The 27,156-nt window shown below is 40.8% G+C and overlaps 1 protein-coding gene across 2 annotated transcripts in view; it reads right to left on the bottom strand.

Annotated features, from left to right (window-relative positions):
- Positions 1-27,156, bottom strand: part of LOC126187918 (pinin) — a 58,915-nt gene that overhangs the window by 26,009 nt on the left and 5,750 nt on the right. For both annotated transcript variants that reach the window (XM_049929275.1, XM_049929276.1), the window contains exons 2-3: positions 25,266-25,337; positions 8,038-8,127 (exon numbers count right to left, since the gene is read on the bottom strand). In XM_049929275.1, the coding sequence (XP_049785232.1) occupies positions 8,038-8,127; positions 25,266-25,337 (162 nt within the window). The remainder of the gene's footprint in view (positions 1-8,037; positions 8,128-25,265; positions 25,338-27,156) is intronic.

The raw sequence follows: 27,156 nt of genomic DNA, 5'->3' as shown, positions 1-27,156 counted from the left end.
GAATGATTTTGATAAAGGCTACCAACCTCGTTTTGATCTCCAGAGCAAGTTTAAATCGTCATAACTCACATACCACTCGCATAACCTTGTAGAAATCTCACTACATGGGAAAACAGAGCCTGTATCTGACCATTGGTCAATATTGCAATGTACAATATGGAATCAAGTAACAGTTACGAGCAGTGTCAAAAACAAGAAATGACACTTCAAATTTAAAACATGATTATTAAGCACATGTAACAGTACACTCAGAATTGAACTGCCTGCCCTATCAGAGTGTGCTTCTATTCAACAATATTGTGTCAACAAGTCGTCTCAGAATCTCCTAGAAACCACAGATGTCAAATGATAAATAATTGCTGAAAGCAGGAATATAAGTGGTGATGCAGATATCACCAGCTACTTAAACACTCTTCAAATGAAACAACACTATTCAATTAGCAACGCTTTGTATTCCATTTAAGATGTGAAAACTGGTTGTCAATTATGCATTCAAAGTGCTGGAGTATTAGACAGACCAAACAGCACAGTTTTTAATTCACAGAGACCATTAGTTGCCCTGAAAGTAGCATTTTCCCAGTCAACCCCTTCAGCCACATCGACAGTGAAGTATACTTAACTCCCTTAAAACAGCACATGACAACAAGTATACACACTTTTTGGTGATTTTGTCGGTCTGTAATTGATGTGAAAACACCAGGTGTCATCTTTCTTCCAAATGAAGATCACAGGGGAGGACTGAGGACACTCTGATAGCTGAATGATGCAGCACGGCATCCACTCCTCTTCCTACTGATGGAGCTGGAGGCACCCTATACCAGTTCTGAGATATGAGGGGTATTATCCTCAGTGTTGATATGTACGGTGTTTCACAATTGGTCATTGGGTCTGCCTCCTATCCACTTCGGGCTTGAATGCTCTAGAAACTAGACACCACTCATTGACAGCATTTATAGAAGTTGGCAATCGAGAGCTCTCTTCGTCCACTTGTGATCGATACAATCTTCACTGGCATATACATTTCTTTTGCGAGGGTAAGCACATCTTCGCACTTGACTAGAACTTTACAGTTATACTAAACGTTCAGGCAATTTACCATAGCATGTCTTATTTATGACGGTGGGGGAAAAATCTCTCTTCCAGAAACATCGTTGTTGAGTGGACTTGGAACAGCTTCATCAATCTGGAGCTCCAATCTTCCACACTATAAGTCAAACAATGGAAAATCAAGGATGGAATGTAACAATACCAGAGAAGCAAAGTTGCTACTCCACATATAGCGGAGGTGCTGAGTCGTGGTAGGCACAATAAAAAGATTCACACAAAGCTTTCGGCCATTACGGCCTTTGTCAGCAGTAGACACATATACATGCGCGCGCGTGCCCACCCACACACACACACACACACACACACACACACACACAAACGTAACTTGCACACATGTCTGCAGTCTCAGCTCTCTGATATCACATTGTGAACAGCAGCACCAGTGCAGGATGGGAGTGGAGACTGGGTGGGGGTAAGGAGGAGGCTGAGGGGTCGGGATAGTATGGTGGGAGTGGCGGACAGTCAAGTGTTGCAGTTTAGATGAAGGGCAGGAGAGTAGGTGCGGAGGGGGAGAAGGGGGCGGGGGGGGGGGGGGGGGGGGGGGGTAAGTAGCGGAAAGGAGAGAAATAAAAGAAATTGAAAGACCGGGTGTGGCAGTGAATTGACGGCTGTTTAGTGCTGGAATGGAAACAGGGAGGAGGCTGGATGGGTGAAGACAGTGACCAACGAAGGTCACTGTCACATCCAGCCTCCTCCCTGTTTCCATTCCAGCACTAAACAGCCATCAATTCACTGCCACACCCGGTCTTTCAATTTCTTTTATTTCACTCCTTTCCACTACTTACTCCTCCTCCCTTCCCCACCTTCTCTCCTGCCCTCCGTCTAAACTGCAACACTTGACTGTCCGTCACTCCCACCATACTATCCCTCCCCCTCCCCGCCCCAGCCTCCTCCTTACCCCCACCCTGTCGCCACTGCCCTCATGCACTGGTGCTGATGTTCGCAGTATGGTCTCAGCTCTCTGAGACTGCAGATGTGTGTGTGTGTGTGTGTGTGTGTGTGTGTGTGTGTGTGTGTGCTCTCTGAGACTGCAGACGTGTGTGTGTGTGTGTGTGTGTGTGTGTGTGTGTGTCTCTACTGCTGACGAAGGCCTTAATGGCCGAAAACTTTAACTGTGTGAATCTTTTTATTGTGCCTATCACAACTCAACATCTCCGCTATATGGTAATCCAGCGTGCATGCGTGTGTGTGTCTACTGCTGACAAAGGCCTTAATGGCGGTGAGTAGCAACTTTCTTTCTCTGGTATTGTTACACTCTATGTCAAGCATTTGATACCAATACAATATACCCCAAACTTTACTAGCACCTGAACCGATTGGTTGCCTATGATAATGTCTATGTGAATGCCTCATATTCTGGTAACTGGCATCCACTGAGAACTTTCACTTATGAAGTTCTCACTTCCGCAGATTGTCGTCTCATTAATTTTTCTGGTTTCTGCAACTTGAACCTCTGGCAGTGTAGAATGACTGTCACGCTTTGGAGAGTAGCCTAGACCAGGACAGCCTGTTGAAAGTCTTTCTTTTCTGTGCATTGTCTCAATGGGCTGGCACCATTTGATGATATCCTCTTTCATCGTAACATCCTTCAAAAGAAACATTTGACAGATGTCCTCTGCTTCACCCTTCCATACGTGTGTTATTTCATCAGTTTCTGCCATATTCAGGTTCAAGATGAGAAACAGTATGAAAACAGAATATACTGTCTGCATCATCTCCCCGACATTCGGCTCCATTCTTCATTTGTTTTTCAGCATTCAGATCTTCTGCTGCTTGTCACTAAATGTTTTTCAGTCTCCACCTGAAATTTGTCCCACCTCTTGAGCTTCCAGTTGTTTTCAAATCACTACTGGGCTGAACTACCCAAGTACAAGTTGACATATGGAAGACATATCACGTAATCCCACGTTATACACAGCAACATACTTTAATCCCTTCAGCCTTTTCACTGAATATTGGCCAGAGTTTTTCCTAAAACTCTGCTGGTTCCATGATGTGTACCTGACTCATTAATGCTTTCATACCCACTTACTTGCATGTCTGGATGAACAGACATTAATGACAATTGATAGCCATCCCACGTTAGTATGAACTAAATTTGCTGACTGTGAATATCTTGGCATTATCTGTGTTAGGTACAGATGTCTTCTTCTTCTTCTTCTTCTTCTTCTTCTTCTTCTTCAGTCCAGAGGCTGGTTTGATGCAGCTCTCCATGCTACTCTATCCTGTGCAAGCTTCTTCATCTTCCAGTACCTATGCAACCTACATCCTTCAGAATCTGCTTAGTGTATTCATCTCTTGGTCTCCCTCTATGATTTTCACCCTCCATGCTGCCCTCCAATACTAAACTGGTGATCCCTTGATGTCTCAGAACATGTCCTACCAACCGATCCCTTCTTCTAGTCAAGTTTTGCCATAAGTTTCTCTTCTCCCCAATTCTACTCGATACCTCCTCATTAGTTATGTGGTCTACCCATCTGATCTTCAACATTCTTCTGTAGCACTGTTTCTATTCTCTTCTTGTCTAAACTATTTATCGTCCATGTTTCACTTCCATACATGGCTACACTCCACACAAATACTTTCAGAAATGACTTCCTGACATTTACATCTATACTTGATGTTAACAAATTTCTCTTATTTGGAAATGTTTTCCATGCCACTGCCAGTCTACATTTTATATCCTCTCTCCTTCGATCATCATCAGTTATTTTGCTCCTCAAATAGCAAAACACATCTACTACCTTAAGTGTCACATTTCCTAATCTAATTCCCTCAGCATCACCTGATTTAATTTGACTACATTCCATTATCCTCGTTTTGCTTTTGTTGATGTTCATTTATATCCTCCTTTCAAGACACTGTCCACTCCGTTCAACTGCTCTTCCAAGTCCTTTGCTGTCTCTGACAGAATTACAATGTCATCAGCGAACCTCAAAGTTTTTATTTCTTCTCCATGGATTTTAATACCTACACCTAATTTTTCTTTTGTTTCCTTTATTGCTTGCTCTATATACAGATTGAATAACATCGGGGAGAGGCTACAACCCTTCTCAACCACTGCTTCCCTTTCATGCCCCTCGACTCTTATAACTGCCATGTGATTTCTAGACAAATTGTAAATAGCCTTTCGTTCCCTTTATTTTACCCCTGCCACCTTCAGAATTTGAAAGAGAGTATTCCAGTCAACACTGTCAAAAGCTTTCTCTAGAAACGTACATTTGCCTTTCCTTAATCTATCTTCTAAGATACATCGTAGGGTCAGTATTGCCTATCATGTTCCAACATTTCTACGGAATCCAAACTGATCTTCCTCGAGGTCAGCTTCTACCAGTTTTTTCATTTGTCTAAAGAATTCGTGTTAGTATTTTGCAGCCGTGACTTATTAAACTGATAGTTCGGTATTTTTCGCATCTGTCAACACCTGCTTTCTTTGGGATTGGAATTATTACATTCTTCTTGCAGTCTGAGGGTATTTCGCCTGTCTTATACATCTTGCTCACCAGATGGTAGAGTTTTGTCAGGGCTGGCTCTCCCAAGGCTATCAGTAGTTCTAATGGAATATTGTCTACTCCTGGAGCCTTGTTTCGACTTAGATCTTTCAGTGCTCTGTCAAACTCTTCATGCAGTATCATATCTCCCATTTCATCTTCATCTACATGCTCTTCCATTTCCATAATATTGTCCTCAAGTACATCACCCTTGTATAGACCCTCTATACACTACATCCACCTTTCTGCTTTCCCTTCTTTGCTTAGAACTGGGTTTCCATCTGAGCTCTTTGATATTCATACACGTGGTACTCTTTTCTCCAAAAGTCTCTTTAATTTTCCTGCAGGCAGTATCTATCTTACCCCTAGTGATATATGCCTCTACGTCCTTACATTTATCCTCTAGCCATCCCTACTTAGCCATTTTGCACTTCCTGTCAATCTCATTTTTGAGACGTTTGTGTTCCTTTTTGCCTGCTTCATTTACTGCATTTTTATATTTTCTCCTCTCATCAATTAAATTCAATATTTCTTCTGTTATCCCAGGATTTCCACTAGCCCTCGTCTTTTTACCTACTTGATCCTCTGCCGCCTTCACTGTTTCATCTCTAAAAGCTACCTATTCTTTATCTACTTTATTTCTTTCCCCCATTCTTGTGGATCATTCCCTAATGCTCTCTCTGAAACTCTCTACAACCTCCGGTCATTTCAGTTTATCCAGGTCCTATCTCCTTAAATTCCCACCTCTTTGCAGTTTCATCAGTTTTAATCCACTATTCATAATCAATATATTGTGGTCAGAGTCCACATCTGCCCCTGGAAATATCTTACAATTTAAAACCTGGTTCCTAAATCTCTGTCTTACCATTATCTGGATAATTTCTTTTATCTGATCATACATTTCATCGATCTCTTCGCCATCTGCGGAGCTAGCTGGCATATAAACTTGTACTACTGTGGTAGGCGTGGGCTTCATATCTATCTTGGCCACAATAGTGCATTCACTATGCTGTTTGTAGTAGCTTACTCGCACTCCTATTTTTCTATTCATTATTAAACCTACTCCTGCATTACCCCTATTTGATTTTGTATTTATAACCCCTGTAGTCATCTGACCAGAAGTCTTTTTCCTCCTGCCACTGAACTTCACTAATTCCCACTATATCTAACTTTAACTTATCCATTTCCCTTTTGAAATTTTCTAACCTACCTGCCCGATTAAGGGATCTGACATTCTGATCCGTAGAACGCCAGTTTTCTTTCTCCTGATAATGACGTCGTCCTGAGTAGTCCCCGCCTGGAGATCCGAATGGAGGACTATTTTACCTCAAGAGGACGCCATCATCGTGTAACCATACAGTAAAGCTGCATGCCCTTAGGAAATTTACAGCTGTAGTTTCCCCTTGCTTTCAGCCATTCGCAGTACCAGCACAGCAAGGCCGTTTTGGTTAGTGTTACAAGGCCAGATCAGTCAATCATCCAGACTGTTGCCCCTGCAACTATTGGAAAGGCTGCTGCCCCTCTTCAGGAACCACACGTTTGTCTGGCCTCTCAACAGATACCCCTTCTTTGTGGTTGCACCTATGGTACAGCTATCTGTATCACTGAGGCACACAAGCCTCCCCACGAACGGCAAGGTCCAAGGTTCATGGTGTATATGCTACCTATTTTCACATCCATTGGTACTTTGATAACGCAGATCATACGGACAACACAATGTCTGTGCTGTGTTCCTACCTGTGAAAGACAATGGCCTTTGTGAAGGTGTACTGGAGTCACACCAACAGCTATGTGGCATCTTCACCAATCTATGTCAGAGTGAACACATGTAGTCATTGACAGGCAATTGAACAAGACTTTGAACATAACTGAGCTTTTTGTCCACCTATCAACAAATAAACTCTTCATCTAACCACTGAGCTGGAAGCAATACTATCATATAAAGCTCAATTGCCTGCCTTGGCCGAGTATTCTTCTTTATTTGTAAACACAAAAATGTTCTGGTACATTACAGTACTCCACAAATAAGTAAGTCCCAGAATCTTCTAGAACTCACAATAGTCAAATGATAAATAACTGCATGGTGGGAAGCAAACCAGCAACTCCTATATTACCACACTACTATGACACCATGGCAGATGACACATAACACACAGCAATATACTATAAGGTCATTACCTTACCTCTTCACTGATTACTTGCATATGTTCCCAAAATATTATAAAAATTAAGCCTCAGGATGCTGGTTCATAAGTAAGTCAAACAACTTTGATGCTGGTTCATAATTAAGTCAAACAACTTCAGAAAATAAAACACTTCAGTTCAAGAGAAATAATCCATTTTATTTCCTCACTAGTAAACTTTGCCAAGTCTATTTTTATACATTTTTGTGGAGTGCACAAAGAACCAGAACTTTCTTCCAACAGCCTCTTAGCCTAATACTAATTTTCAGGTAAATAACAACTGTTGGAGTTAAATCACAACACACCTTCAAAAATCTGAAATGCAAATAAAAACACTGTGCAAGAGAAAAGAAATGCAACTCTCCATGCTTTGCTGATGTCTTCAGATTACAATTCAGATCACAAGAATACGAAAAGCTCACATAAAGGATTGTCACCAAACCCACATCCAATGCTACACCAGAATCTGTCTTCTTCCCTGCATGCCATAGTAGTGTGAACATCTAGGCTTTGCTGAGATTCAAACAACTCTCAAAAATGTTGAACACTTTGACTTTACAGCTAACCAGTGCTCTAACTACAGCTTTACTGGCTTTTGCATCAGCACAGGCTTCCTCATCGGTTTTGCTTCTTCTTTTACTATTTGCAAACCTGTAAATGCTGTCTGCTAGTAGGTCCTAACATTATTTATCATCATGATGTTCCTCTAGAACAATAAGAAAACCTCTAGCAAACATACCAAGTAACTCGTCCAACAGAATCTTCAAGCAATGGAATCTTCCAGAAGCCAAATTACAGTCAGCTTACAGAAACCCAGTTCACCAGCAAAATACTGCCAATGTAGTTCAATTATAACTTACAAATATCCAACATTTGGTGGTCTTCTGTGTCTCCCTTAATGTAACTAAAGCCACAGTCCAAATTAAAAACCAGCCTGCTTAATTTACTGTTATGAAAGAATTTCTTTTCAGTCAGAAATCAAATAAAAAGGTTTTAGCAAATAAATTTTTTAAGACTACATGCACACCGATCTACAAATCTATCAGGCACCACTACAGTGGATAAAATTATGGAGATTAGAGTGGATTAAATATAGAGGCAATTGTTTATACTGCCAGCATTCAATAAAAGAAGTGGAGGAAATTATACTGATATTTATTAGAACTTGTGAAGCAAGCTGAGGAAGCTTCCCAGTTTTCCTACGTCTTCATTCAAAGTAAAATACGTCAAATTAATAAAGTTAACTAATGGGTTACCTGCTAAATACAGTCCTTGGATCTCCAGGCCTCTTCTTCACCACTGGTGACTCATCCTCTTCTGGTCTTGCACCTGGGTCCCGGCGTCCTCTGAATAAATAAATTTCTACTGATTACATAATTGTTTGCTAGGTTCCTACTAACAGCTAAAGGTAATAACAAATTTCAACTAAAAACAGATATTAAGTTACTACTCTACCTGACTTAGGTATTCTGCACCCTGCAAAAGAACAATATGTACCACATAAATGTGTCAATTTAATGTTCAAAGAACCTCCATAATCACAGTTACTGACATCCCTACACACAGAAGTTTTAGTAACAAATACCAGTGGATGCTCAAAGATGAAACACTTTCTATCTAGTCCTCAAACAGTAATATTCAGATGACTTCCAGTAAATAGCACACATGCATCAATCTAAATTACTACAACACAGCTGCAACCAAAATATCTGTACTGAAAATCTTAGTTGTTTTATTTAATATTTTTATATGAACAAATACTCAAATTTTTACATGACAGTCTTGACTTTACAGGTAGTCTGCACAAACGCTGACTATGAGGCATGTTTCTCTTGTTGACAAAACTAAGTGATGGGGGCACCAACTCCCTGCATTCCACTCCCTCACAAAACACTTCATGGCACACACTCTACCCACCTCCATATCCTCTCTAATGGCTGCAAAGAAATGGTAAGCACATAGTAGTGCTTTCAATGGGAGTGCCCAAAATAAATTTAATTGTTAGTATCTATCAGACTGTGTAGTTTCAGTACGCAAGTGATAACAACACCCCACTCCTAAAAGAAAATACCATCAGCCATAGCCAACTGCAAAGTGAGCACAAAGAGTGTTGAAACAGACATTCTGTGGAGTTGTATCCCACAGTGTTGTGGTGTGATAATAATAGCTTGGTGCTAATGTGGAAAGGGGGCTAGTATTTCACACACCATTACAACTGAAAACATTTGAGGATGAGTAACAATTCTGATGAGGGAGACTATTCATGATGGCATTATTCAAGGAAATATGTTCATATGAGATGATTTGGGAAACTCATAGAAAATCTACACACATACAAGGAATGGTCTACCATTTGCAACCATGAAATGAGACATAAGAACAGTGGTCGTAAAAAGAGCGTAACGACAGGGACCAGACACAAGAGTTCAAACTCGACAGGGATTGCTGCTGTCACTGAATATAGGTCGATCTCAGCCAGTATCCTAAAGACTATTGCAAAGAAGACTTATGCCATGGACATTTGGAGTCAGGTACCTCACAAAAAGCCATTGTTCATAGTGGTACACAACGCTTCACATCTTTAATACACCAAACAGCATAGAACGTAAACAGTAGCTGATTTGAAGTTTGTAGGTTAGTCACAATTTATCCTCTTTTCATATGATGGAAGGCAACTGAGTGCACCAATGGCCCTACAAGCCATTCAACTTGCAGTGTATGGAGAGTGAAGTTTAATTCGATTATCCACAATACAATTCAGAATCATACTGAGTGAACAGCCAAGACATGATTATGAATTACTAGACACACACTATAAACTGCTGCAAATACTCTCATCTTCCTAAATGAAAACAGCTGTGTTCACAGCGCTATTCTGAAAGGCAGGTGTCACAAGTCAGACCCCAAAATGGTGTATTAGATCAAGCATCTGCATACTGAAGGTGACGCTGCACCATATGCCAGGCTCCCATAATCTAGGTGTGCAGATTGAGAGCTTTGTAGAGCAGCAGAAGTGTAGAGCAGTCTGCATCCCAGCTGGTGTTATTGAGACAGCAAAGTGTATTAAGGTGTGACCAGCATGTTCACTTAAGTCGGTGAAGAAGGGAAAGCCATGTCAATGGTGCATGGAAGCCTAATCCCAAAAGCTGATAGGGCTCCACCATACAGACCATTTGGTCATCGAGGTAGAGTTCTGGTTGGAAATGGACAGTACGACAGCGACAGAAGTGCGGGACATGTTGTTGGCAGAAAGCCGGAAGCCATAGGTGAGAGCCTGCAACTTCACCTTTCATATGGCAACCTGCAGTTGACGTTCAGCAACAGCCACAACTGAGGAGCAATAGTAGATCCAAAAAGTCATCAGCATACAGGGAGACCGAATCTGTAGACCTCACAACTGCAGCTAGACCTTCGATAGCCGCTAGAGAAAGGGAGCACACTCAACACAATGCTCTGTGGGACCCCATTCTCTTGTATACGGGAGTAATGTGTGAAGCACCAAATTGAACCCAGAAAGGACGGCAAGACAAGTAGTTCCAGATCCCAGAGACACCACTCATAGAGGTAAAGGATGACACCATGTAGTGTAATAAGCCCTATGCACTTAGAAGAAGACAGCAATGAGTTGTTTATGCGAGAAAAAGGTTGGTTCGTTGATTTGGGGGAGGGGACCAACAGTGAGGTCATCGGTCTCATCAGACTGGGGACGGAAGTTGGCCGTGCCCTTTCAAAGGAACCATCCCAGCATTTGACTGAAGTGATTTAGGGAAATTACGGAAAACCTAAACCAGCATGGCCAGACATGGGTTTGAACCATCGTCATCCCACAGCGGGGAAAAGGCTGACCAAATATCAGACTCCAGGCAGAACTGTCAGCAGTAGTTGGTAGAAACCGCCCTGGGATGGAGCCACAAGTTCCCGAGACTCAAGGTACCAACCAAGCCATCCGCTCACCATACATTCAAGTAACTTGCAGAGAACATTAGTGATAGCTGCCCATCTCAAGGGGGTACTTACCCAGCACCAATACTGGAACAATCAAGCTTTCCCACCAATGAGAGGGGAACTCATCCCCACTCCAGATATGGTTGAAAATTGCAAGGATGTGACACTGGCAATCCACTGATAAGTGGTTGACTATTTAGCTATTGATGCGCTCTGGCCCTGGAGCCATGTCAGTGCAAAGGGGTATGGCAATGAAGAATTCCCATTCACTTAACGGAGCATTACAATGTTCCAGGTGAGGTGCAATAAATTATAAAGGAACTCATTCTACCAGCTGTTTGCGGACATGAAATGCAGGCTGAAAATTCTCAGATGCAGAGGCCCAAGCATAACGAAAAGCACAATTTTTGGCAACAGCATCTGGAACAGTGTAGTCATCATCATTCAAAGAGATACCAGGAGGAGGAGGAGGAGGAGGAGGGAGGAGATTAGTGTTTAACATCCTGTAGACAACAATTTCGTTAAAGACGGAGTGCAAGCTCGGATTGGAGAAGGATGAGGAGGAAAATTGGCTGTGGCCTTTCAAAGGAACCTCCTGAAGTTTGCCTGAAGCAATTTAAAATAAAATCACACGGAAAACCTAAAACTGGGTGTCTGGACATGGGTTTTTGCCTGAAGCAATTGAAAAATGTGAGTCCAGTGTGCTAACAACTGCGCCACTTCGCTCATTACAGATATACCAGGTACACCTGTGGAGAACTGGTGTCCATAGAGGCACCGAAGCTTCACACAAACATACAAAGCAGTAGAACGTTGTACAATGGTAGCAACATATTGCTCCAAGCATTCTCGTTTCTATTGGTGTTTTGAGATGGCAGTCCAGGGCACGGCCATTTAAAGGCAATGAGTTGCTACATTGATGGCTGTTGCTTATGGCATCAGAGAGCCCACCCATGATCTCTAATGGCTGTGGCAATCTCGAGATCCACCGAGATACTGCCTTTCGATTGGGGACCCCAAGGCAGAGTCAGCTGCGGATCGAAAGGGTGACAGTACTGGTGAAACATCCCAATCAGCTTTGGACAGAGTCCATATGTGCGGACATCCAGGCGAGTGACGACGAGAACACGTCAAAACGATTGGAAAATGATCACTGTCACACACGCATCATAGACTCTCCAATGGATGGTCAGGACAAGACCTGTGCTGCAAATATAAAGATCGATGGCCGAAAAAGACCCATATGCCACACAGATCGAGCTCAGCGAGCAAGTTTTCAACAACTTTATCATGGCCAGTGGTTGTAGTTCCATGCCACAAAACGTTGCACACTCTGAAGTTGGCAAATCTGCAGAGCTGTGTTTGTGGTCAATGTTCCAGTGTGAACACTCCAATTCAAACTAATGCATGTTCAGCAGTGACTGCTGTGAACACAGTGACCTTGTCCGTCATATGCGGTGAGGGCGAGTCACTGCTGGCTCACAATGGCTCGGTGAGGCAGTGGAGGGTTCCGACTGAACGCTCCACTTCAAACGAATGTATCTCTGTTGGTGACCATCGCTAGTGACCGTCACCAGTGTCCCAGTGTGAAACGGACCTAAGATCGAAGCGTGGCAACAACAGTGCACCAAGGACAAGACCAAAACCCAGTAAATATAGAACAGAGTAGCATGACCTACAGACAACAAGGTCTGGGTGAGGACACAGACACCATTAAGTATTCGAATAAAGTTAGTCTTCAGTTGACCAATATGGGGCAGCCATGTCAGTTTTTTTATCCACAAGATGTGACAGAAATCAGGACTGTGCAACAATGTCCAAACACTTGGTACTAAAGTAGAGTCCTGTGTCAAGATGGACTATGGCACAATGTCACAAGCGCATGAACCACATTTTTGCAAGAGAAAATTGGAAGCCACATGGGTCAGTCCATATGAAAAGATCCACAATGGTGGCTGCTTGACCATTTTTAAATAATTGGATTTCTTTTTACACGTAATTACCCTATAGTTGAGAAGTACAGAAATTTTTTTAAAAAAAATTTACCTTGCACTGTTACTGAGTAGCAGGCATTTTTATTTTAAATGCACGGCGGTTTTTCAATTTGGAGACGTTATCGTTAATTTAAATATCTCTGCACTGGGTTAAGTTACAACATTGCAATTGACATGATTGTTTATAACCCAAAACACCCTAAATTGAAAAGTAACTAGTCGAAATGACCTCCAAAGTTTGGTATTGAAAATTTAGAAAATCCAATTTTTGAGCCCAAAATAACAACCAAGGCATGATTTATCAGTGTGTGTGTGTGTGTGTGTGTGTGTGTGTGTGTGTGTGTGTGTGTGTGTGTGTGTGTGTGTTTCCTTCAGTTAGATATATTTTATTTATTTAGCGTATGGCATTTAAGTACATTTCAGTATTGGATCACATTATTTAACATTATATAACATTACATATATTAACAGACAAACATCTAGTCCTTGTATATACTCAATGGATTTTTGGGATGCCATGAAGAATTCTTCAAAGTCCCCACTGAACGCTCTGACATTGCTTTCTTCCCTGATGTGTTGGGTGGCCTACTTAGGCACGCCGCAGTCACATTCTGGCAAAGGCAGCAGTCCCCATTTGAAGAGTGAGTCAGCACATCTTCCATGCCCAGTTCTTATTCGGTTCAGAGTTGACCAGACCTTGCGGGGCTGATCAAACCCAGGAACTGCCTCAGTAATACAAGACATTAGGTGGCAAACTGTTGGGGCATTTGGAGCCATTCTCTTCTCCAAGAGTTAATGTCAGCCCCAATGAGGCTGTCGAGAGCACAAGGAGGATGTCTTGAACGAAGCCTCTTGATACTCATATCAGGTATATCAATGTGTACTAGTGGTTCAGGGTTTGCTTCAATCTTTTTGTATTCCCTAACCAAGGCTGCTTCTCATCGTATTTTTGGGGGTGGTATATGACTCAGGACAGGTAGCCATATGTTAGGTGAAGACCTAACTGTTCCTGAAATAATGTGCATGGTGTTGTTAAGCTCAACATCGATTTTGTTCACATGACTACTGTTTAGCCACACTGGTACACAGTACTCCACCGCAGAGGATACCAGGCTCAGCGCAGACGTCCTCAGAGTTGTTGCCGTTGATCCCCAGGTGGTTCCGCAGAGTTTGTGGATGAGGTTGTTTCTTGTTCTCACCTTGGCAGCTGCTTTTGTAAGGTGTGATTTAAATGACAAGGTTCTGTCTAACGTGACCCCTAGGTACCTTGGCTCCTTGTGGTTGAGGTGTGTGTTGTCAAGGTATACTTCCAGAGCTCTGTCGGCTTCTCTGTTATTGAGGTGGAAGCAAATTACTTCTGTCTTCATGGCGTTACGCCTAAGCCTCCATTTACAGAAGTATGCTGCCAGGGCAGACAGATCGGATGTCAGGGTTTCTTCCATTGTATCAAAATCGGTGTGCCTCGTTGCAATGGCCCAGTCATCAATGTATAGGCTGTAAAGCAGGGGGGCTAATACCGAGCCTTAAGGTAAGCCATTTTGAAGGAATATCTAGTAACTGACTTTGTTTCCCATGACGACCTGGAATCCTCTGTTACCAATCATGTTACCAATAAGCTTTGTCACTTTTTGACAGGAAATTATTTTCATCAGTTTACAGAGTAGACCTTGTCTCCAGACGGTATCTTAGGCTGCTGACAAGTCAATGAAGGCCACAGATGTTTTTAATTTCTTTTGGAATCCCGCTTCAATATGTGTTGTAAGGGCCAGGACTTGGTCTGCAGCACAGCTTCAGTTGGGACGAAAGCCGGCTTGTTCTACTGGAATGGCATTGAGTGTTGTCTGACCAATCCTGTCAAGTAGTACTCATTCTAGAAGTCTGTATATCATACTAAGCACTGCTATGGGCCAGTAGTTTTACAGAAGATTTCCCGGTTTACCTGGGTTTAGGAGGGCAATTATCTTGGCACGTTTATATTCTTGGGGTATGTTTCCTGTCTGCAGTAGTCATGTGAAGAACTTTGCTAACGATATTTTCATATATTTGCCAGACTTGATAAGAAACTGTGGGAGGATGTCATCTGAGTCAGGGGCTTTACCTGGTTTTGTATCCTTTATTGCTGCCAAGGTCTCTTTGGGGGGTGATGTCGCATGAATATTTGGTGTCAACACTGGCTGTTGCTTTTAGTTTTCTAAGTTCATGTTTCATGCATATTGTGCCCTCTTGGTGGTTTAGCCCTTTAGATGTTTCAACAATGTGCAAAGCAATTTTGTTAGGTGTTGTGGGGGTTTCTTCTCGAGTGATACGGCTGGTTCCTCCTAGTTTTCGAAGCAGGGACCATGCTTTTGTGCTGGATACTTTAAAGTCCATAGCCTGAGTAGTTTCCATCCACTTCTGTTGTCGTGCCATATCAAGGCTGCGTATGAGTTCATCTGCTATTTCTCTGTCACCACTGCTTTGGTAGTTGTTATACAGTTCTTCACATTTCTCATCCCAGCCTGGAATGTATTCTTTGCGGTATCCTCTAGGTATGTGCTGTTTTGCTGTGCTGATGACTGCTCCCACAAATGTTTTATAGCTATCAGCAGGTGGACCGATCCATTCCAGGCATTTATCAAGGTCTTCAGAGTAAGCTTTTCAATCTGCTTTCTGTAGGCTCCATGTGGGTCGAGGAGTTGAAGTTATCAATGGAATACTTGTGCCGATTTCTACTAGGGCAGGACGGTGTTGACTGTGGGAGAAATCTGGAAAAACATTTCGATTTGTGTTGACCAGCTAGTGATTTCCATCTGGTGTGACAAAGCATAGGTCTGGGTCATACTATTGTTTCCAAGCTGCTGATCTGAAGGAACCATGATCTTTAGCATCTATAATGAGGTGGACGTTGTTTCCTTCTGCCCGTTTGCTAAGGCTTCACTATTTGTATCAGTTTTTCTGTATCGCCATTGCCTGTGATGGCTGTTGTCCCCTACAAAGACTGCAGGATGGCGGTGTGACTGGAGAACATCTGCTGGGCATGCGGGTCCTGGTGGTTTGTAAATGTTATTTATGGCCAGTTCACCTATTTTGATTATCACAAAGTGGATATTGTCATCTGTGGAAGTGGATAGCAGGTGAGTGTTCTTATTTTTGACCTATGTGGCTACTCCATAGGCATGGTGGTATGTTGCACTAATGATATTGTATCCTGTTATTTTTCCTCTGGAGCGTAGTTTTTCTTCGTTATCTGTGTGGGTTTCCTGTAGGGCAACCATGTCAATGTTGTGCCTAGTCAATAACTTTTGAAGAATTTGGCATTTTGTTTTACTAATGCCCTCAACGTTCAATTGGCATATTTTAGCACATTTTCCAAGTTTCCTAGATGCTTGGCCCTGAGAAGGGCTTTTGATGTGATGAGCCATTTCCTCTCAATTATATACTTCTTGAATAGCCAGGAGATCTAGAAAGATTGTCTGGCTGCCAGTTTTGTTGCCTTCTTAGCACCACCCAGGGGTCACGTGTGGGGAAAATTTCAGGTTTACACCCACGGACACGAAGCAAATACTAGACTTATATTAAGCAATAACACTGAGAAATGTATCCTTAATTTTTTTATAAATTTGCGAAATTTACTGGACATATAGTAAGTGAAGTGTGTCACGAAACAGTTTATGGCCCAGTTTCAAAAAAATTAAAAAAATGTTAATGACTTTAATGAAGATAGACAAACTTTATTTAAATTACAAGTAGATTCTTCTGTATCATCAGTCTGTATGATGAGAAAAAATATATTCTGAACTACAATAACATTTGAAAAAAAGAAAAAAAAAAAAAGAAAAAGAAACCACTCTCTGATACACTCAAAGCTCATAAAAAGTCAGTCATTAAAGGTTTGAGGAAATAAAACTTGAACATTGTACTTGTTAAGTGTGAGTGAAACAGCTTTCAGAGGGAAACTCAATGTGATTCCTGGAAATTCTCTGTGGCCAAATTTTTTACTCGAAAATATTTATCATGAATCAAGGACCAGAATCATTTAACCTTGTTAATGACATTATATTCCTCATGAGAAAGCTACTAGCTTGTTCTAATTTAGAGGTGTCTCCCGCTTCAAAAATAAGAAAACTGAGTATTGGAAAAAGAAAAGCAGATACTGAAAGCAAGGTGCAACGGATTTCAGACAAAATTAGAAAAGACTTAGAATCGTGCGTTAATAATGCAGATACCAACTATATTTCTAAAAAAGAAAACCTACCTCCAGAATAATTCACATTGAATATTTGATCTTAACTGAGAAATTAAAAAAAAAAAGTAAGTGTTCAGTGACATCTCAAGAGAAAAAATAGTTCACGAGTTCGTCGTTTCAGATTGGTTGGTTGGACTAACCTGAAAATTAGTGAAAGAGCAAGGCATTCTACCAGTTTTAAGAAAGAAGAAAGGAGTAGATGTAAGTGAAGAAACAACTGAAAAGATCCAGCAGTTTTTTGAAGAAGATGAGAACAGTAGAACATAAAAATACAGCAAAAAAAGTTGTTATAAATGGAGTTAAGGTAACAAAGGAGAAACTAATAGTGTTGTCAAGTTTAAATGAACTTTACGTAGCTTTCATGCTCACCCTGAATGCAAAATTGGATAGTCAAAATTTTGTGACCTTCACAGTAAGTGGTGTGGTTCCCCAGGAACACACTCTGCAAGTGCTTGTTTATATAATCAAAATATCAAACTGATGACTGCAGTTGCAAAATTCAATGATGTTAATTACAAAGAGTTACTAGATTTAATGATTTGTGACACTAACAATTATGACTGCATGATAAGTTTCATGTGATAAACACCACGGTAAAGAAACTGCTCTCTAATTGTTTAACAAATCTGAGGGGGAAATGTCTGATAATGTTACCTTCAAGCAGTGGGTCACAATCAACAGGATTGAAATGATAACAGTGGTTAATTCTCAGGAAGAGTACTTTGAATCTTCAACTGATAACTTAGAAAATCTCAAAAGTCACCACTATGTTTCTAAAACCCAAAGTAAGTTTTTGCAGGGAACTTTACATTTGTGGTCCAGGATGAAATACAAGGGTAGCACTGGATCAGTGACCAGGCAACAGTGAACCCATTATTTTTTTTTTTTTTTTTTTTTTTTTTTTGGTACTTCAAAAATGAGAAAGACGACGTTTTCAGTTCTTCAATTTGCATTCTACGTGCCTGCTTGGAGCACAACACTTTGGCTGTCCATGTGTTTCAAAAGTATGTAGCAAATTACATAAAAGAATAGTTGCCCAAAGTTGAGATGCTCATATACTTTTCAGGTGGAAGTGGCAGTCAATACAAGAACAAAAAGAATTTTTCAAATCTTCACTACCACAAAGTAGATTTTGGTTTGGAGGCCAAATGGCACTTTTCTGCCTCTTGCCATAGTAAAAATGCATGCGATGGTGTAGGAGGTACAATAAACATAAGTAATGCCAGCCTACATAGAAAGACCGCAGACCAAATTCTTACAATACAGGTCATGTATACCTTTTGCAAGGACAATATTAAACGCGTCATTTATTTTCTCTCTAAGAAAGAAGAGGTAGTTCTTCATATCAAAACATCATTTAAAACCAGATCTGAAAACTATACAGCGATAAAAGGAACAAAGTAATTCCACACATTCATTGGCATTATATAAAACTTAGTTTGATGCTACGTAACACCAGAAACTAAAATTTATGAGAATCATTGTGTCAGTAAAATTACACCTGTCTATAACATTGAATGATATAGTGGCAAGTTTGTATGATGGACAATGGTGCCTTGCACAAGTTGAAAGAACAAGTTTGGAAAACAATGATGTTTTTGTGCACACTGACCACCCTGCTGACCCAAGAACAACATTCAAGAAATCTACTAGTGGCAAAGTTTAGATACCAATGAAAAAGGTATTAAAGAAGCTTTTAGTGCTTTAACGTACCACAGCAACTGGGAGGTCTCTTGCATATAATTCAATACCATAACTTCAATAACAATAGATGACATCTAGTTAATATCACACAAGAATTAGGCAACAGCTTAAGATCAATTGTAGTGTAATGTGAATTATTTTCTGATCTTCATAAACTCTTATCTTAGTTCACAGTCAAATATCAATGTTGAAATTTTTAGAGTACATTGCTATCATATTGGTGTACAAAATGTCCAAAAATCAAATTTTTACATTCAGTCCCAGCAACCAACTGAATTTTTACTGGATGACTTGGATCACTTCACTTGGATTGACCCCCAGGAAAGGGTCCAGGGGTCCAGTAGCGGACCTTTGGATGACTGACCTTTAGATGACTCACTAGCATTCAGCCAGGCTACAGATTAGGAGATATACCAAATACGAAGGTCGCCCACATACAGTATAAGGGTAACCATTAGCCCAATAGGGTCACTATCCCACCAATGGCTGTAAGGAACAGTAACACTCAAAATGGAGCCCAAGGGGCACCCTTCTCTTAAACCTGTGGGGAGCTGAGTGACATACCAACTCCAACCTGAAACGATTGGAGGAATGGAAACTGATGAATAGAAAACGATACGGTACTTTGTAAGTCCTAGTCCAGAAGTTAAGTAAAATCTGATGGCATCAAGCAGTATTGTATGCCTTATGTTTTGGGGGGGGGGGAGGCACAAGGGGGAGGTGGGACTGCACTTAGATGTTGCCGTTTAGAAAAAGCCTGTTGGATAGCTGTTCACAAGCTAACTGGATAGTTTAGTATGGATCATCCTCTCCTAGAAACAACGCTGATGAGGTCAAATGGCCTTGTCATTCAGCACAATTGCCAGACTAACATCCTTTCAAGTAACTGGCGTAGAGCATGTTGGCATACTAATTGGTCAGTAGCTGTCAATGGACACTGAGTTTTTTCCTGACTTACGGATTGAGATGATGGCACTATTTTTCCACTTCAAAGAGGAAACACCCTCTAGCACACCTTCTGGCAAATCCTGAGTAGATGGTGTCTACAAGCCACATTTGGATGTTTAATTACCTGATTATGAATTAAATCATGTCCGGAATCCATATCCTGAGACAACCTGAAGCAGTTCCCATTCTGTGAATGGTTCATTATTCAATTCAGGATTATGGGGGTAGAGGATAGCAGGATGTCTTCAAAATGTCCTTTCAGAAAGTAGCCGAGTAAGAATAGACACCATGAGGTGTTCAGCAAGATCTGATGCATCAGTAGAAATACTACAATGAAGGAGAAGACCCAGAACAGTTACTCTTCAGTGGCCAAGTAGACTACAGTGCTTGGTCCACACCTGAGGTATACATTCCCAAGAGGGAGACAAAGTACCCTCAGAATTAGTGTTTGCTGTGTTTAATTAGGTAGAGAGCCTTTGAGAGAACTGCTTACAAGTTATGAGGGCAGCCTACAAAGAATATCACTAGCGACACAGTAGTGCCCTCTGATGGTCCTAAACAGCTGTTGCAATATCTTTGGTCCACCAGAAACCAATTGATTGGGCTCTTAGAAAGGGGATAGCAGTTCCAGCAGCACAAGCGAAAATTAAAAATTTTAATTAATTAATAAAATTAAAAAAAATAAAAACCTTTGACAAACATAGTTTCTGAGTCTGCTAGCATGATTTCTTCTTTTTCTCCTTAACTACTTTAGAAAGAGACGGCACTGTTTCGAGGGCTTCAGTGGGCAGCCCTGGGATTTGCAGTCTGTGGCACTTTCACTCTCTGGCTGATGTTGGATCACTGATCTGGAGATTTCCAGGGAGAGGAGTCCCTAAAAAAAGAGACTTGGCACCAACAGATGCAGGAAGAGGTCACTGCTTCTCCGCCCAGGAGCACTCAATCAAGGTCCCTGAATATGGTGGCTTCTAGAATCACAAGAGGGGAGGAGGAGGCCAATCACCCACCGGGGTCAAAATACTCGCACGACTGCCAGAGAGACTATAGGGAGTAAGTACTTGAGGTACTGCAGTTAGCCTGGCCACAGTAGCAGCTAAATTCAACCTTTGTCATGGGATATAAGTGATCATACTTTTTTCAGACTTCAAAATATGAGACACTTTCAAAGAGCTTAAATTCCTCAATTTTACGTTCCTTAACTATGGCAGCATACCTCAGGGATCAGAGGGAGGGGACTATCATCTCAGCAATCTGCACTGCTCTCATGTGGAATTTTTATGAAATTGCTGATCCAGCTCCATAAATTGGGTTGTTCGTACTTCATACAATGGGAGGACATATGCCTAAATGGCATTTACAGCACTGCATCAGGGGTGGGAATATATGGCTAGACCACGATTTTAACTTTCCCAGGAAGTGAATCTCCATCCGAACGAGGATGAATGCCTGGTGTCAACTTTGTTGTCCGACAGGCTTCAAGTACAAGATGCACAAAGTGGATCCTTACTTCTCTAAGGTTTCTTGCAGTCCCTCATCCATCTGAAATTGCACAATTGCACACAATGTGGGGAAAGTTGCACAATACTCAACATGGTAGCCATTTCATACGTGTGGGGCGGGAGGGGGATGGGGGGCATCATAGTCAGGTACCTGCACAGTAGTAGCCCCTGGCCATGCAAGGTTTTATGACCAGGTATTACTTCCTCTCATGCATGCTGAGGAGTAGGTGTCTGTTGTTTTGAGGGCAACAGGACTCCAGGCAATGGCTATGAAAGACAGGGTGGGTGGCAGCCACAGGTAGAGCTCTCGACTGGAGTAGGCAGCATCATGGCAGACGTCTTGCACAATGAAAAGACCCAAGTTACAAGCTAGTGGCCATGAGACACCAACATTCTTTACCGGCAAATGCAAATGTTTCAATGCTCATCATTATGACCTTAAGAATCCATCGATCAATGTAAAGACCATAAGTTAAATCATACTATCCCAAGCACCGCAGATATTCAACATAACTTCACAGCCTTTTCTTCCAAATCTTTTAGTATCGAATAAATGTTACCCAAGGCAAGCTTATCATTTATATCATTTTCAATTACAGTAGCAGGACTGATCCACCTGATAATGAATAACAAGTTCACACTACCAATCACAGTGCTAAACCAGTTACACGTTTGCATGACAATGCACTGGGCAAGATTGAGTGATACACGTTCACATCACAAAGTCAGATTGATTACTACTACTAATCACTTCCTGGCAGTCCACACCGTGCACACATTTTCATGATAGCTCAGCCATCTCCAATGACATTTGTTAAAGTAGTAATTATGTTTTGCAAGTTAAATTTTGATAAATGATATTCTAATCATAAAGTGTCAGCATGGTTAGATTGTTTTTTAAATAAATCATGCATTTAATGTTATTACTGAGAGTTATGCATTCTGCCACCAATTTTGGTGTGAGAGTTCCCCCAGTCTGCTATCACTCAAGGACAAATTCCCCTACTGTCAAAGCTGTCCCACAGTTCAGGCCAAGGTCTCTTGGCCATCTGGCACTGGCAGAGTGGATAACCTGTCTCTCCATCAGAATGTGCAACTCCAGCAGTGGAATCAATTCTATACAGACAACGAATCATGATCTGTAATAGTATCAGATGACATATTCCAGCAGAATAATGCAAAGTACCACACAGTTCACACGCCACAACCGCCCTGAAGAATGTACAGACCCAATGGGGCTGCACAGTTCTTATTCGTCTTCAATGGTGCAACTGAACAGGGTGATGTATAGTTCATATTAGCTTTTAGCCAGCAATCTTCATGAAGTGACATAATATATGCTTCAGGCATAGTGAAAAATTCATCCAGGTAACATCTGGAGGTTGTTTACTCCCATGCCACAACGAATATATGATACTGATAATGGAAATTTGTTTGTATAGCCACCATTTCTGCATCTTGATCAATAGCAGAAAAAAAATTAAAATCTCTGGGAAGTACACTAACATGCCATTAAGCATCTCTAGCCTCAGCAATAAGTTTTATGGTTGTTTGTTTTTGAGCATGTGTCAGCCATTAATGTGGAGCCTTCAGACATGGTTGGCCGCCACCAAGCCAAACTTTGTACTGAAAGTTATGGTCATGTGTCAGAAGAATAGTGAACAACAGCTCACATGTAGGGTGTGTCATCCAAGATTGAAGTTTTATTTGACTCTTATGGCACTATTTTTTTACTATGTTTCCATAATACCTTTTGAAGCAGAATACAATACATTATTAGTGGAATCTCAATCCACTGTGCTTCACCTAACCGATATTCAAATTATATGAGTGATGAAACACTGCATCATCATCAAGGGGAAGGGTGATTACCAATGAAGTGAGGCAACAGGAGCAGTAGGAGCTTTCCAAGTTCTAAATGGAATGAAACTTTAATCATTTAAAACCTGTTACAAGATGAACAGAGATTAATAAATAACGGGCTGGTGCATGATGATGTAACACTTTCAATTTCAGAGTGGTTTGAAAATTATACTTTACTACAAAAGACAGAAAAATCCATTCTGACTGGATAAGTGGCCAAATGGACCTCATTACTGCTCCTATCTAATTCTGTTCCTCAACATCACAATTAAATATAAAAAGCAAATTCACAGAAAAGTAATGTATATAGGAACACTGCTGCACAAGCTAATGTTCATGTACACTGCTAGCCATTAAAATTACAACAACAGGGAGGATAGCAAATAATGTAGGGTAACTTTAATTATTGTGCCTGTAGAGTTTGTATAGAACACAACTCAATCTGAAGATGATTTGATGCCACACAATAGACAAAATTTAGTACACAGTGCTGCCGTCTCTGGCAGCAACAGTTCTAACCCGACTAGGCACCGAGTTTAATTGAAGTTCAATATGGGGACGTCACTCCATGCTGCTTCAATACTGCACAAATATGCGCAAGCCTCTTCATCTCTGAGTCTCCTTCTATGATTATAACTCCCTTCAATTCCCTCCAATACTAAACTGGTGACCTCTTGATGTCTCAAAATGAGTCCTATCAACCGATCCTTTCTTTTAATCAAGTTTGTGCTAAAATGTTTTTTGTCTCCACAATTCTATTCAGTAACTCTTCATTAATTACAAAATCTACCCATCTAATCTTCAGCATTGTTCCGTAGCACCAGTTTTCAAAAGCTTCTATTCTCTTCTTGTTTAAATTGTTTGTTATCATTGTTTCGGTTCAATAATAACTACAACCCATACAAATACTTTCAGAAAAAACTTCCTAAAACTATATTCGATGTTAACAAATTTCTCTTCGTCACAAATGCTTTTCTTGCCGTTGGTAGTCTACATTTACGCCCTTTTAATTTCAGCCATCATCAGTTATTTTTCTGCCCTAATAACAAGGTTGATCTACTACTTTAAGTGTCTCGTTTCCAATCTAAAGCCTCAGCATCCCCTGATTTAATTCAATTACATTCCATTATCCTTGTTTTTGTTGATATTATTCTTGTATCCTCCTTTCAAGACACTGTCCATTCCATTCAACTGCCCTTCCCAGTCCTTTGCTGTATCTGACAGAATTACAATATCATTGGCAAATCTCAGAGGTTTCATTTCTTCTCCTTTAATTCCTACTTTAAAAAAAAAATCCTTTACTGCCTGCTCAATGTACAGGTTGAATAACACTGGAGATAGGCCACAACCATGTCTTACTCCATTCTCAACCGCTGCTTCCCTTTTGACAGCCCATAACCAGGGTGAAAGATCTGGAGAAAGTGTTTCACAGGGTAAAAATCAAACCCCCTTTGTATCTTCTGGTCTTGGAAGAAAGGGTAACACGCAGTATTGCACTATCATGTCGAACAATAACATCACTGAGACCTTAAAGATAGGGCACAGCCACCAGCCTTAACACATTACAAATCTATTGCCAACTGTCCAAATTACCAGCTACACAAACCAGAGGTTATTACAATTCACTGTGTATGCAATGGCACTCCACACCAAGTGCTGGGCCCATATGACATCAACAACTGCTATCTTTTAATCTATGATCTCCTCCAGAGCATCCACACATGGTCTTGTCCATCATGATACTGTATACAAAACCGAGACTCATCCAGCAATACGGTGCTACTCTGGTGTTCAATGTTGCCACTGTCATTGCCTCTCTCTGCTGCTGTTGCAACAACGGCCACCGTGCTAACTGTCCATCATGCTTGAGATGTTGTCAGTGTTGTGGAGGCTACTTTTTCTCATTGCAAACAAGTCCATTTCCTGCCTAAAAGTATGTGACATGGTTGTAAGATCTTGCATGGCTGAGTGAACAATTTGTCTCTCCTCTTGGGCATGAGTTGCTGACATCCTACACGGCCTCAAGTGTGACCATACTGAACCCATCGGTCCCATATTCACATGACAGTCATGGAATCTGGACCAATGCAAGCAAGGATTTGACAACTGTTACTTGCATCATAATGGTGTTGCAAATTTTAATGGTCAGCAGTGCATACAGATTCAGTCATCAGTGTCAATATGTATTCACAGATTGTGACTTTAAACCAGTGTTTACAAATGCATCACATTTTTTACACAAAGGTAATCACACACTCTGAAAACAATAACATAGATACAACTTGAGATTTTCTGACAAAGTGTACCTGTTTAGGGCATAACCTCTGCCTCTGCCCCGGAATTCTTCCTGTTGTCCTGCAGGTCTCTTCACACCAGGGCTGAAATCAATTAAAATAAGTCAAAACTTTCACATAGGCTATGCATTACAAATGGTGTCACTGTACTGCAATGGCTGATGACACTCTTCTATATCCATTTCATGGCAACCAACATTGTGACTGACTTTACCTCAGGCACACATAGTAAATATAATGAACATACCAGAATGCTGTGGTTCAGAAAAGCAGAAAATACTGCGATGTTTTGGTCATTCTTTGGTTGAGAAATCTTTTCCTTTACGTTGCAGCATTACGCTACTATCCCTAGGATGTAACTGTTTTTAACAACAATAATATTCACTATGTAACGGAAAATAACAGCATTTTAACAAAACCATTACTAAAACAATGCTGGGGAATCTAATTAAAATGTCTAAAAAATTTGTGGCAATAAACTGAAACAAGGATCAGGAAAGAGATGGACCACAAAGTGTGCTCATGTGGTTCAATCAAAACAACAGGGCCAAAAAAGGCTGCTTTCTATGTTTCAGTCTAGGATTCGCATGCAATTTTAACAGTTAAAGAAGTTTTCATGGCACAAGCTGACTTGGAGAAGAGAAAGATTTGTAGGACATAATAATAATAATAATAATAATAATAATAATATAGCAAAGTGGAGGAGAGAGGGTAAAAATTGTAGAGGTAAACCAAGGTTTTAATATAGTAAGCAAGTTCAAGAGAATGACAGTTATAGCTGTTATGCAGAAGTGAAGGGCTGGTAGGAAAAGATTAACCAGAGCAGAGTTTTGATTGAAGACCTACACCACAACAATGTTTCTACTTTTTGCTTTTAAGTGATCACCCAGCTGCATTAACCTTATTCGTTATTTTAACCATAATTATGTTATTGTAATTATATTTTATCCGTGAAATGAGTTAACTAAGCATTTGTAGGTACACTAAATTCTTGCCAATCCAGCACTCAGTAGTTCAGTCTCTCAGTAATCAGGTACGTATCCAGCCTCTAGTTGCTCAAGAAGAAATGACGAATACAATAATGAAGTCTCATGAGCAACAATGAGATGTCCGATAATTACAATGTTGAACAATGCTATACGTATTTTAAATTGTGTGTGTGTTATCATGACTCCTTTAAGGATACACATTAGCTTGACCTCAAGCAGAAACTCAAAATTAGAGATACACTGAACTGAGGTTCTTTACAGAGAGCCATTGCTGCAGAGTACAATATTGGATGAGCAACTATTTATAATCAAACTATAACAGACAAAGCGATAATTAAAAGTATACAGGACAGTTATGATGAAACTGAAGACGATGAGAACATAGAAGGAGAGAAGATGACAGTACCTCAAACTGCTGGTGCTGAAGCTGCAGACATCTTCCTGGAGTACATAACGCAACCTCCAGAAACATGTAGTACCGATGTAATAGTTGTAAAGCTGTTGTGTGATAAAATATTTTTTCCATTGAATGTCATTGTTGCAACAAAAAAAATTGGGATATGTTTCATATAAAGTGATATTATTGTACCATGTACACACTTGAGGACTAAATTTTCTGTGAAAGCAAATGTATCTCTGCATTTAATAAAGTATAATCCATATGTGTTTACACTAAATTTATGACACACTCAATAATCCAGCATGTCTGCTAATCTGGCACCATATGAGCAAGGACTGGCCAGATTAGCAAGGGTCTAATGCACTGAACCCCCAGGCTGATGCCAATATAGGCAGGCCTACAACCAATCTTACAGGTGTTGATCAGGGGTTGTTGCAACTACAATCCGCAAGCAACAGTACCACAGGAGATCGTATGCCAACAAACCAACGATAACAAACAAAATGGGGTGGTT

The sequence above is a fragment of the Schistocerca cancellata genome, chromosome 5, assembly GCF_023864275.1.
Source record: "Schistocerca cancellata isolate TAMUIC-IGC-003103 chromosome 5, iqSchCanc2.1, whole genome shotgun sequence".
In the NCBI taxonomy this organism is placed as follows: domain Eukaryota; kingdom Metazoa; phylum Arthropoda; class Insecta; order Orthoptera; family Acrididae; genus Schistocerca; species Schistocerca cancellata.
The sequence above is the reverse complement of the archived record's forward strand: the minus strand, read 5'-3'. Positions and strand labels throughout refer to the sequence as shown.